The sequence below is a fragment of the Phascolarctos cinereus genome, unplaced genomic scaffold (assembly GCF_003287225.1).
Source record: "Phascolarctos cinereus isolate Bilbo 61053 unplaced genomic scaffold, phaCin_HiC Scaffold_726;HRSCAF=1367, whole genome shotgun sequence".
Classification (NCBI taxonomy): Eukaryota; Metazoa; Chordata; class Mammalia; order Diprotodontia; family Phascolarctidae; genus Phascolarctos; species Phascolarctos cinereus.
The window spans coordinates 158,858,325-158,872,477 of record NW_027556098.1 but is presented as its reverse complement, the minus strand read 5'-3'; the positions used below and the strand labels follow the sequence as shown (position 1 = coordinate 158,872,477).

Genomic DNA, 14,153 nt, shown 5'->3' with positions numbered 1-14,153 from the left:
ATTATTATCAGCATTAGTTTGTAGCCTATAAAGAATACTGTAAATCAGAAAGATTTATGAATCCATGTTTACTTCATTTTGACACATCATTTCAAAATGTGTGTGAATTTGTTAGATTTTCCATATGAGTGGAGGGGAGGAGAAGATAATTACTCTATTTCATGCTGTATTCAAATTATTCTTTATCTGGTGCCCATTACAGGTCTCAACCTAGATTATTAGGATTTAGAAGACTGTGGCTGACCAGAGAAAATAATTTAGATTATAACTGTGGAACCAGAAGATGTATAATCTGATTTGGCCTGCAGTGAAAAATGTATCTGTCTCATATGTAGGTAGTGTATTCTTTTCTTGGTATTTCAGTATTGATATAGTTTTGTCAATGTGGAAGGTTTGCAGCAGAATATTAAAATGGTTATAGAATCCAAAGGGAAGAACTGTAAATAAACATTCAGAGTCAAAAGAGCATTGACATTTGCTTTCAGATGTCTCTTGGCATTTGGCTCCACAAAACTTCTGCCCTAAAGTTGCGGAAGTGAATGAAGCTATTGGAAGATACAAGCCACAAAAACACCTTATGTAATGGAAACATTAAGAAAGATATCATAGATGGGTTTGAACATGAGGCCAGCTAAACTGGCAGATTAAGCATACCAACGAGAAATTTTAAAAATGTAAAATACATACTACAAACACACACACACATACACATTTCTAGAAGCTGGATTGCATGTATATTTTCAATTTATAAATGGTACAATTTGCACATTAGTTTAATTGCCATGGAAGTATATACAAATATCCAGGGGAAGATTCTGAGAAGCATAACTACTATATTTTCAAAAATCTCAGTGTTCAGTTACCCTTAAGGACTATAATGATAGTTGACTCTCTCTCTTCCCTATGCTACTTGCTTCAAAATTGTAAACTTTAAGGCCTCTGACAAGCCTTCCAGCTCTAGGCCTATATTCTATCTATCTATCTATCTATCTATCTATCTATCATCTATTTATCTAATATATATGTATATGTGTGTGTACATATTATACATAATGCAGACATATATATTATACACATATATGTGGGTTGTATCAAGAAGAAACTCGTGAATGTGGGCATGGTTGTCTTTACAAATAGATGGCTCCATGATTTCAGAACCATTGGGAAATCTCCATCTCCAATCCAGTCCTTCCACTGAGAAATGACTGAAATGCTTCACCAGAGTTGCATCCTTTTAGCGTAAGGTTTTAGCACCAGTTCAAAAAGAATTATTCATGAGGTTAATTGCATAATACTGTCAGGCATTTGGGGCAGCTAGGTGGTAAAGTGGATGGAGTGCCAGGCCTGGAGTTAAATTTGGCCTCAGACATTTACTACCAATGTGACCCTGGGCAAGTCACTTAACTCTGTTTACCTCAGTTTCCTCATCCATAAAAAGGAGCTGGAGAAGGAAATAGAAAACTATTCCAGTATCTCTGCCAAGAAAACTCTAAATGGGTCCATGGAGAGTAAAACATGACTGAAAAATAACTGAAAATCAGTCATCTACAAAGTAATATGAATAAAAGATTTGAGGCTTTGATGGGAAAGAGGTAGGTATGGGAGGAGAAGGTTGAGAAGAACCTCCAGTATTTGATTGAAAACAAGGGTACCATTGAAGGTTGAAAAGGTACAAGGATGTTCTAAACTGGAAACTCTAAAGATAAGCTTTGCCTTCTCAGTGCTACCTATGTGTCTATAAGGTACTTTATCGACATCAATGATACATTTTTAAAGAAAAATTCAGCTCCACTAGAATGCTTTCATGAAGATATTTGTTTTAAGACTTATTGCCCCCTGGCCACCACCCTGGCTTCCCAATATACCCGAAGATTTTTCATATTAAAAATTTATCTTTGCTTCTGGGCTTTTGTTGTGTGTGATAGGCCCATGCAACTTCTTTCCTCCCATCCAAAACACAGGGAGGCTTTACTTCAAAGAAGACAAAGTTGCCCCACAATGTGAGGAGCCTCTGCTTCTCTGACACAGCTTTCTGGCCGTCTAGTGACATAAAAATTCCCAGACTTTGTGTAGTCTGGGCCTCTTAGGCTTAGTGGGAGCCTAAGACCATGAGAGACCATGCTTTTGAGGACCTATTGTCAAGACCAATGTTTCCAAATGGAGATGAAGGAGGTTGAGTCCAGAGTAGTTACATACCACTATATACTCATAGCATATCCTTGATGTGTTATAGCAAAGTAAATCTCCTTTTGTTAACTGTTCAATGACTTGGAGTGCCCCATTTCAGACTAAATATGGAACCTAAACTAAGGGGGTGCTGTGATAAAGCCACACCTACAGCATTGAGCTACAACCTAAATGGTGATGTCATGTTTTCTCCAGTCATCAATATAACACAACTAAATGATATACTTTCTTACCTTTGATGCTTTTTAGAAAGTTTTTAATAGAGCTTCTTTAAACCATATATCTTCTTTTACCTTTAAGCACAGTATTTACCTATCCTTCAAGAATCAATGGTTTCAGTCATATGGATACAAATAGGTTCCAATCCCAGCTCTTCTGTTTACTACTAGTATGATGTTGAGCAAGTCACACCTTCCCTGTATCTGTTTCCTCACCTATAAGATAAGGGAATTGGATTCCATTATCTCTAGTTATCTCTTTTATTCCTCCCATCTTCAAATCCTACGAGCTGTCATCACTTTGAATTACAATCCTTTCATTTCTTAGTAGATGGTATTCATGAGTTGCTATGGGCAAAAAAAAAATGTCTAATGTTCATCTTTTCGGGTGATTAATCTTTCCTAATTTACCTAGGCTGATTCTCAGAAGACAGATATATGGTTCATTGCAAGCTGTTTCACTGGACCTGAAAGCATCAATAAATTGATAAGCACCATGCTAAGAGCTGGGGATACAAAAGAAGCAGCAAAAATCAGTGTGTCTTCAAGGAGCTTACATTCTAAAGAGGGAGACAATATGAATATAAATAAGTGCATATAAGATAAATTCAGAGTAGATAAAATGTAACCTTAGATGGCAAGGCACTAGCAGGTAGGGAACTGGGAAATGCCTCTTGCAGGAGGTAATGTTTGAGCTGTATTTCAGAGGAAGCCAACAATTGGCAAAACTTTCAAGAACCCTGGGTCACCTCCTCAGCATAATGATCTTATCAGAGTAGGATGTTAAATGTAATCAATGGATAGGGGGGAAATAGCTGTGACAAACAGCAGAACATAATTAAGAAAAACTCATTGTGTACATATAAACAATTTAGGGTACATTTGATATCTTTAAAAATTCTCACAATTAGAAGTACTTTAGGCTCTAAACTATATTTACCTAATGAAGTAATTTCTAATGGGCTGCACAGTAACAGTGCACCAGAACCTTTTATATAATGAGCAAGTATCAGTATCTTTCTAACAGGAAAGACACTAGTCTTGCTTTATTTCTCTTCTCATATTATAGCTTCATGTCATTAAAGCTATTTTTATTCCCTCTGAGTTACAAGAGATGAGGAGCTATTCTGTGGAGTTTAAAAGCTGACCAGGTGTTTAGGAGCCTTAGTCAGTCTCTAACTCAGTGGTAACCAGGTCAAATGAGGAATGTATACAGGGACCAGGGAAGGTTACTCTTCTTCACCTCGAAGACTAGAATTCAATGATATGTTGTTTACAAGAGAGACACTTGAGGCAGAAACGCACACAAATATAAACACACACACACAGATATATATATATATAAATATATATATATATATATTATATATATATAATATATATATATATATAGAGAGAGAGAGAGAGAGAGAGAGAGAGAGAGAGAGAGAGAGAGAGAGAGAGAGAGAGAGAGAGAGAGTTAAAATAAGAGGCTGGAGCATAATCTGTTTCAACTGAACTTCAACTTCAAAAAGGCAGGAGTACCATTCATGATCTCAGACATAGCAAAATAAAAAATAGACCTAATTAAAAGGGATAAGCATGGAAACTACATTTTGATAAAAAGTAGCATAGTCAATGAAATAATATTAAACATTTTTATAGCAAGTTTCTCAGATAATGGACCTATTTCTCAAATATGTAGGGAACTGAGTCAAACTTATGAGAATAAGAGCCATTCCCCAATCGGTAATGGTAAAATGATACGAACAGGCAGTTTTTAGAAGAAGAAATTAAAGCTATACATAATCATATGAAAAAATGCTCTAAATCACTATTGATTAAAGAAATGCAAATTTTAAAAATTCTGATGTACCAACTCACATTTATCAGAAATGGTGAATACTAGAAGGTATGTGGGAAAATAGGTACAGTAATGAACTATTGGTGGAATTGTGAACTGATTCAATCATCCTGGAAAATAATTTTGAACTATCCTCAGAGGGCTAAAAACAAAACAAAACAAAAAAACTTCATGTACCCTTTGATCTGGCAATACCACTATTAGGTCTGTACCCAAAAGAGATCCAAGAAAAAGGAAACTGACTTATATATACAATAATATGTATAGCAGATCTTTTTGGGGTGGTAAAGAATTGGAAATTGAGGTGATGTTTATCAATTGGGAAGTGGCAGAAAAAGTTATGGTATATGATTGTGATGGAACACTCTTGGACTATCAGAAATAATGAGGGGAATGGTTTCAGAAAATCCTGGGAAGACTTATGAACTGATGCAAAGTGAAGTTAGCAGAACCAGGAGATCATTTTACACAGTTACAGCAATATTGTATAGCAGTAATGTAACAATGATCAACTCTGAAAGATTTAGTTATTCTGATCAATACAATGATCCAAGACAATATCAAAAGACACATGACAAAAAATTCTATCCACCTCCGGAGAGAGATAAACTCTGAATGCAAATTGAAGTATAGTTTTCTCACTTTATTTTTCTTCCTTTTTTGTGGCATGGAAAACATATGGAAAATATGTTTTGCATGATTTCACATATAAAATGGGCATCATATTACTTGCCTGAGAGTGCAAGGTATGGGAGGTACTAACCCTAAACTAAATTAAACTAAACTAAAGTATATACCATACTGGGTAGTGGAGGAACTAAAGGGAGGAAGAAAATTTGGAACTCAATTTAAAAAAAATGTTAAAAAATAAATAATAAACTAAAAAACAAAACAAAACAAAACACAGGGAGGAAAAAAAAAAGATCTGAGTTCAAACCTGGCCTCATATATGTTTCCTAGCTATGTGATCCTGGGTATAACTTAACCTCTTTGTCCCTCAGTTTCCTCATCTGCAAAATGAAGATAATAACTTCTACCTTACAGTATTGTTGTGAGGATCAAATGATTTCACATATATAAAGTACTTTGCAAACCTAAATGTGCCATATAAATGTTAGCTATTAGTATCATTTTTATTACTATATTTTAAAATAAAGGAGATAGGGGGCAGCTAAGTAGTGCAGTGGATAGAGCACCAACCCTGAAGTCAGGAGGACCTGAGTTCAAATTCGGCCTCAGACCAAACACTTCCTAGCTATGTGACCCTGGGCGAGTCACTTAACCCCAATTGCCTAAATAATAATAATGATAATAATAATATAATAAAAGTAGTAGATAATCTTTAGCTTCCTACAGAACTATAGAATGTATATAACTACTTCAAATAATACATCAGGAAGGTGACATATTGTTATATATAAGCCAAAAATAGTTATTGTGTGTGATGGTATTTGGTGAAACTGGGTGAGTTTGAGTCCCAGATCTGCCCTTACCGTCAGTGTGACTTTGGGAAAGTCACTTAACCTCTTTGTCCCTCAATTTCCTCATCTACAAAATGTGGAGGCCAGACTAGATGGCTTCTAGCTATAGATCTATGATTCTGTGATCTGTGATTCCATGTATATACATACACATGGGGGTTATACTAAGGCAGTGGGCTGAGTCTCACAACAGGTTAACAAAAACCAGCAGAAATCTGAATACAGCGAATTCATCTCAGTTGTCCTTCAGCCCATTCCTTAGAAAGCAGGGAACAGCAGGACAGATAATGTGCTGGCCTCCTTAAAGCAGAGCCTAGAGCAATGAGAAACCAGAAGCCATTATCCCCTTCTGGGATTTTCCTTGGAGGAATAAATTTATATATAGTAAAATTATAGCATCCTATCCCAGGAAGGCCATGGGCTTCCCCCACCCCAAACCATCAAGCACACAGATAATATTCATTAAATGGTGAATAATAATGAGGTTGCACGTGGCAGTTTTATGTTACAAAATAGAACTGTGGCCATTTCAGAAAAGACATTGAAAGAGGTTTAGGCACATGGAATAAAATAATTCTCAATATTTCAAAAAAGGCTGTTGAAATTAAAATAAAATGAAGAATTTGGAAAACTGAAAGAAATAATCTGAATAATAGCAACAATAATAGTGAGAGATATTTTGTTTCAACTCTTTAAAAAAAGTAGGTCTTCATACTTCCTATTTAGGTCCTATAAATCCAGCACTTTTTAAGCTTCTGCTGAAGATTTATTTCCCTCCTGATCTATTACCTTTGTTTTTCTTCCTACATACACAGAAGGAATGGACTTTGCACACCTTGCTACATTAGAAAGTATAATCTATGTACCACAGTACCTGCTTATCTGTAGTGTTTTATTGATGTGAGAGATTACTTGAAGGCCACATAAAAAGGTTACCATTGATTTCCTTTCTTTTGGATTGCTCAAGGCTCTAGCTCTGGCTTAGCTTCCACAAAGAGTTGCTGAACACCTTTTTAGAAAGCCTTCCTGTTTCTCTCAGCTGGCCCATCTATTTTCATTCTACCTAAGTATGATTGGCCAGCTGATATTTTGTTAAGTTCTCTAAATAAGAAGTTTTCACAATTCTTGGCGTACTTCTCTTTAAGCCAACAAACAGGTTAACATACTGACAGAAAAAATAAAAGGACAGTTTTCTCAGATCTCCTTCATTTAAGACATATCCAACTTCTTTTTGCAGTACAAATTATACGGAAAGTAATAACTAATCATGACAGGCCACCCATGTTGCCCCAAGTACCTAGCTTTTCTTAATCTGCTCCAATTTGAGCATACAGCTCAGAGTTCATACATTTGAATGTATCTGGGTATTTTTCCAAAGTGTTTCTGATAGAATTTTTTTTCCATATGGCTCATAAACCTACAAATGGGAGATTCTTGATATCATGTGTTATTTTAGTTGATGGGATTTAGCCAAAGTAGTAAAGTTGACAATTCTGTAAAGCAGGGGTTCTTAATCTCATCTTTATGTGTTATAAACCTCTTTGGAAATCTGGTGAAACCTATGGAACCCTTCTCAGACTAATGTTATTAAAAACAAATAATAAAATACAAAGTTACAAAAGAAATAAATTATATTGAAATACAACTATCTGTCCATGTCTTTCTGTCTCTGTCTCTGTGCATCTGTCTGAACAGGTAGCTATGTGGCACAGTAGCTAGAGTGTTGTCCCTGAGTCAAGAAAACCTGAATTCAAATCTAATTTCAGATGCTTACTAACTGTGTGACCCTAGGAAAGTCATTTAACCTTCACTTACCCTCAGTTTCCTCATTTGTAAAATTGAGATAATAATAGCACCTCCCTCCCACTATGGCAAGTATCAAATGAGACAATATATAAATACTTACATATGTGTGTATATATTTCTATATTTATATTAATGGACCTCAGGTTAAAACTTCCTGAAAAGGGCACAGTGGTCACATGCAGGATGCAAACACCTTACAAACCCAGGATTACACAGGCTATAAAAGATGCTATAAAAGAGATGTATGATTGGGAAAAAAAAACCATGGAATTGGTCAATGAGTCAATCAATAAACATTTATTAAGTGGCTTTACTTAAGGATGAGTGAGTATTTACTATGTGCCAGGCAGTGGATATAAAGACAGTCCTTGCACACATGGTCGGGTAGCAACAGTGAAGCATGATGGATGGAATGTTCATTTGGTCTGTAGCTAATCATACAATATATAGAAAGCACAAAGAAGGTTCTCAGGATGTTGGGTGGATTCTGTGGAAACTTGTGAGTGAACATGGACTAGAGTCATATAGATCTAGATGGGTTGTAACCTGCTGCTGAGGAATCACATACTCATTGGATGTCCAAATACGCTGCCGGGATGAGATTACAGGTTAACAGAGATTTCAGAATGGTTTCTTTCTTATGCTTTCCAAAAGAACCCAAAAAACAAACAAACAAATAAAACCCATGCATCACATTGGATTTCAGGTAGTCACCAAGGAAAACAAAATCCTGTTTGTAATAACTTGACTTCTTAAGGGGCATTTCTAATTCACCTGATTTATACCTTGGGGAAATTAAGTTACAGCTCAAAGTGACCCAAAAGGTCATTCATATCACACCTGGAGGAATTCACGCTATTAATATAGTGTTTAATTTCAGTCAGATTCAACTCTCTTGCAATTGTTTCTCATGTTCTTTGTAAATGGCATATGTTAGCTCCTAGATACAACTCTAAGGGACCACTGCAATAGGCAAATATTCCTTACTCCAGCTAACTTAAGAGCATCTGGCTAAATGTACATCAGGAATTCAATTAACTTTATATTAAGAGGTCAATTAAATTGGCCTCTGTATGGATTGTTTTTAATTACTTTTCCTTGTAATCCTTCCCCCTCCCTCCCTTGTCTAAGCCCTAGTGAAACTTTGATATGATATTCACAGTGCCTATTTAGCCTATGTAACTTATATGCAGAACACATAGGAAATGCTGGGCCTGGTTATAATAAACTAATTAGACAATTAGTAGCTGCAAATTCTCTCAACCTAAGAAGTCAATCATCAGCCATGGATTATTTTTGGCCACAAGCTTTTAGGAATTTTCCCATCTAGCAATATTCTTTGGTCTTTGTTCCTTGAATTTTCCTGAGTCTAAGTGGCACTTCAGTTGCATTTTGTTTTCTGAGGCATGAGTGAGATTTCCCTGGCTTTTTTGTGGCTATACCTTAAGCCATTTTCTGTCAAAGAATAGACTTTCAATTACATTCCTAAAGGACTGGTGGGGATTTTAGTGGTAATGTGGTCTAACATGTAGCACTAGGTAGTATATATTTACTAGATTCAAGCTAGGGATATGAGATAAACATCTGGATAAAATATGAAAATGAATCAATAATTTACATATAGTGGCAAAATCAACCAATCAACATATATTTGTTGAGAAACTACTATGTTCAAGGTATCTGTATATTTAGAAATAGCCAGATAACTGATCACTTTTTAAGCCATCTAGCATTCAGTGTGAGGCTGTTAGGATACACTCACACACACACACACACACACACACACACACACACACACACACATGCACATACACACACATACATATACGTATATATTCGAGAAAGAGAGAGAGAGAGAGAGAGAGAGACAGACAGACAGACAGACAGAGACTCTTTCCAGGTCTGGACCTGTCAGACAAGAGGAAAAAAGCTTTAATTTATACCAAGAAATATTAAATTTAGGACATTAAGCAAATACCACATAAGATTGACTAGAAGAGCTGTGAGTCAGTGACTAAGTGAGATTTTAGAACTTCCTTCAGGAGATATATTTAAAGAAAAGATATAGATAGTTATCTTTCAGGATTGGTTGGTGCCCAATTTTGGTACCAAGACAATGATTTATCTGAGATGGCTTCTTAGAGTGTCCTCCAGCCCTATGATCATTTGAAAAAATTACACAAAATACAGTCTTGGCATATTTGCCATGTATAGATTAGGATAATAAAATTACATCTATTACTATATCATATAGGTGGTATAAATACTAGTACAAAGGCCTACAAATTGCCTCAACTATTATTATTAACTGAAATAGTAGTATCATTAATACTATTAATAATAATTCATTGTTGTGTTAAGTATCTGTGACTTTGCCAATGTGAAAATTATGTCTGCTGACAGCAGATTCGATCACAACCCATCTCTATTTTATAGCCTGAGAGTTAATTAAGTTTCCAGGAGGTTAAATGACCTGCCCATAGTCAAGTGCCATAGGCAGGGTTTGAAACCAAGTCTTAACTCCCAGTTTAGCATTATATTATCCCACATTGAGTCACTAATGCAGATAACAATGGTCTAAATCTCTCTTCTATCTATCTATCTATATATCTATCCATCTATCTATCTATATCCTAATCTGTTTTATTATTAATGTATGGACTTTTGGTGAGGAAACTCTTTACCAACACAAATAAACAACTCTTCTTACAAAGTTGTCTTGGCCACTGAGAGGTTAAGTAACTTGTCAAAGATGGAAGGACTAGAACCCAGATCTTTCTGGCCCTAAGACCAGCCCTTTATCCATCAAGGTAAGCTAACTCATCATTATCATCATCAAGACAAAGAGAATAAGATAATTCAATCTGCCTTATGAAGGAAAAGAAGAGGAATTACTATGACATTAACAACATTTCTATTGACTATAACCATGGTTCTTTACATAACAATGTGCAAATCATAAAAACACAATTCTTTATTCATACCTGCTCCACCACCTATGCTTAGAATGTTAATTTCTGATTTTGTGTCTCCAATCCTGGAAATAAAAGACATTTACATATTTTAAAATGGGTGCTAGGTGCTGTGGAAAATCTGATTAGAAAGTTTAGTTGTAGGTAACACAGCTCCTCCCTCCCCCACCCCAAAAAAATATGGAACAAAATCTCTACAACTGGGAATTAAAAAAATCAAGCAAAAAATCTTCATGTTTGTCTCCTTCAATAACTCAGTCCCCACAAACATTAATTAAGTGCCTCTGGGTAAAGCACTATACTAAGTAATGAGGATCTCACAACTAACCAATCCTTTTCCTCAAGAAAGATTGTGCATCTTTGTATACAGAGAAGAATTTAGAAAGGCAATAGGAGATAACAGGCAGAGTGAACCGAATGACCCCTAGAGTCTCTTCCAGAAATGCTATTCTATGATTTTCCCATCTGGTTTTTGGTAAGTCCCTTTGCCTCTCAATGTCAGTTTCTTCATCTATAAATTGATAGAAGAGGAACAGACGAATCTGTGTGGATATGGGAAAGCTGACCTAATCAGTGAGAAGGTTTCTATCCTTGATTCATAGGACTTAAGATCAAAAAACTTGGAATGACATCTCATGAATTTCCATTAAGTTGATATTTTTCAAATGAAGTAAGAACATTCAACAAAATCCTTCACAGGTGCCTTCCTTTACTCAAAATCTACTGCAAACTTCTCTCCCAAGGAGACTTCCAGTCCAAGTATCCCTTTGCTTTTTATCACTTAGCATTTTAGGGCAAACATGCATATTGCTTTTGAAAATTCTTAGGTTTTTTTGTTTTTGTTTGTTGTTTTATTTTGTTTTTAACCCGGAATCCTGTCATGTACACCCAATTAGAATGGACATCCAATAGTATGGTCACTGTTATCTTTTATTTCCTTTGTATGAATACAAATAGCCCCACTGCAAATTCTAGGTGATAAATAAACAAAGGAATGAATGAATGGACAAATAAATAAGTAAACAAACAAACAAGTAAATAAATAAGCATCTGGTATTTCCATGCTGTACATCATCAGGTTGTGAATAACAGTACCAGGCCTGTTCCATATCATGTTGTATTCTATACTTCCTACCTGTGTGACAATGGACAAATCACTTAACCTCTTTGGGCCTCAGTTTCCATGAAAGTTAAATGAATGTAAGTCTGTGCTCTCACTATATAACCTATATATAATATATTCTGTTATACTTCCATAAATATTTTGGGGGTTTATTTTATATTGGGGCACTCTTTTCTTGAATGAGTTAGACTAGATAGGAACTAAAGTTCCCTCCAACCGTCAAATTCTGTGATTCTATAATATGTCAAGGCTCTGTAATTTCTTTGATATGTAATACTGACTCCACCAACATAAATCACAGCTCCTGCACAACTTAACTGATGATCTTCAAGAGTCATAGGAGCCAAAAATTCATCGTCTTAGGCCTAATCTGTAGATGAGTTTAGTTAATTTTCACTAGGCTGATGCTTTGACATCAGACTTACAGCTTGTCACCTAGTGTCTAACTGAAGCCTTTCTACCATAGAAAGGCTTGCCAAAATGTGTGCTCTGCTGGCATAACCTTCCAGAACCCAGGCTCATTTACATACCCGGTAAAGAATTAGATTAGGACCTTAAAATTCTATCACAAGAAAATAAAATGCCATCTTTTACATTGAAGTCCTGGGACATAACTGTCCCTAGAAAAAGAAAACAAGAAAGATTTGGAAAAGGCAAAGGGGATCCTATTAAAATTCAAGCCAAGGACTCCCTCCTCTGCTATTGTCAGACAGGCCCAATGACAAAATTAAGAGAAGCCAGAGTGAAAACCAGGGGAGGAGAGAATTTAGGGATTTGATGCGTTTGTAGATAGGATCTAAGGCTCACCCATTTCAGTATCTTTTTCCCTTGCCCCAATGCAACACTTGCGTTAATTTATTGAAATCCACATCCCCAAGGCAGGATATTTGATTATCTTTAGAATGTGGGATCTAGTCCTCTCATAACGCTTATCAGCTCTGCCACAAATTGAACACATTCATCACCACAAAAAAAAAAATGAACCTCATGGATTATAGGGGAGCAAGTCTGTTTCACTGATAATGGGGAAACTCTCTTTTAAAGGGTCATACAGCTAATACCAGCCTGAAAAGATAGATGTTAATGATTTTTCTTTTGGTAAATGATAAGTGAAGTGATAAATCATAATAATACATAAGGAAAGATATTTAAATGGATATTACTAAGGTTAAGGGGCACCCAGTTCTTTTCAGTGGCAAGTGCTATTTAATGACTGTTTAAAATTCAGGCTAATCCAGAAAACATAAATGGAGGAAACCGTATCTGGAACCTAGGGATAATATGAATGATTTTTGCTCAGTAGGAACAGAACTGAACAGGTAGAAACAATACCAGGAGAGTTAAAAATGATGTTCAGTGGTAGGTCAAACTTTAGGCAAATAGGAAGGAAGGAAGGAAGGAAGGAAGGAAGGAAGGAAGGAAGGAAGGAAGGAAGGAAGGAAGGAAGGAAGGAAGGAAGGAAGGAAGAGAGTGAGGGAGGGAGGGAGGAAGCATGGGAGGAAAGGAGGAAGCAAGGGAGGGAGTAGGGAAGGACGAAATAGGGAGGGGGAAGGAGGGGGAGAGAAAAGAATGTAAATATGTGAGTTTAAAAGCTTTTTATCTTTTCACCCAAAAATGTACTCGGTGCCTGGAAATGGTTAACTCTTGTCTATTTGTGGCTTGAAAGGCTCCTATTGCAAACAGGGCAATTGGGTGGAATGTCTAAATGTAAGGTTGGACTGAAGCCTTTTGGTCAGGGGAGGGGCGGGGAGGGGTGGGGAGAGAATGAGAAGCAGAAGCAATCCGTATCTCTTGCATCTCTCCCTAGCCACCGCATGCCCAGCCTCGGTTCCTCCCGCAGCATGCATCGATCACTTTGCACGGATTGTGGTTTCCCAGGGGTCTGTCCTTCTGGGGAAAGCGTCTGTCTTTTGTTACCTTGCTATAATGCCTGGCAGCTTCTCCTCAATGAAATTCTGCATGCACTGGTGCTCCGTGGAATTAGCCAGAAACCGGCGAAAAGCTTCAACGTATCTGCCATGATCAGAAAACAAGCTCCTCATGGAAGATGCCATGTTTGGTTTTGTGAGAAAGGCAGAAGGGGAAGGGAAGTTTCTCTCTGTCCTCCACCCCGCTCCTCCTCCTGGCCACCACCCTCTTCCCATCCCCCAGTCCAGAATTTAGATAAGTGGGGAGCAGGTCACCAGTGGCTGCCACTGGAGCGGGACTCATTAGCATATAAAATGCTCCACTGGACGTGGTTCCAGAGACTTTAACCCCTGCTGAATTGTTATTTTAATGAAAGGGAGAAAAGTAGTAAAACCAGGCAGTAAGTCCCACTGCTGAAACTTTTGTTTCAAACCTCAAGGGGCTTTTTGCTAGACCTATAAAAACCAAGATTACTTTGGCTTCATTTCCTATTTCTCCTGTGGTTGTCCTAGTGAAGTCAGCTCCAAGTAGGAAAGCTAAATGTCTGAAAAAGCCAAAGAAACCTCAAAGTTAGGAAAGCATTAGCCATTATGGATACAGAATCATATACTAAAA

The 14,153-nt window shown here is 36.7% G+C and overlaps 1 protein-coding gene across 1 annotated transcript in view; it reads right to left on the bottom strand.

The window, feature by feature from the left end:
* Nucleotides 1-13,741, bottom strand: part of HNMT (histamine N-methyltransferase) — a 55,349-nt gene extending 41,608 nt beyond the window's left edge. The window contains exons 1-2 of the mRNA XM_021009485.2: nucleotides 13,548-13,741; nucleotides 10,520-10,572 (exon numbers count right to left, since the gene is read on the bottom strand). Coding sequence (XP_020865144.1) covers nucleotides 10,520-10,572; nucleotides 13,548-13,684 — 190 coding nt within the window. The 5' untranslated portion in view covers nucleotides 13,685-13,741. The remainder of the gene's footprint in view (nucleotides 1-10,519; nucleotides 10,573-13,547) is intronic.
* Between the last annotated feature and the right edge of the window lie 412 nt (nucleotides 13,742-14,153).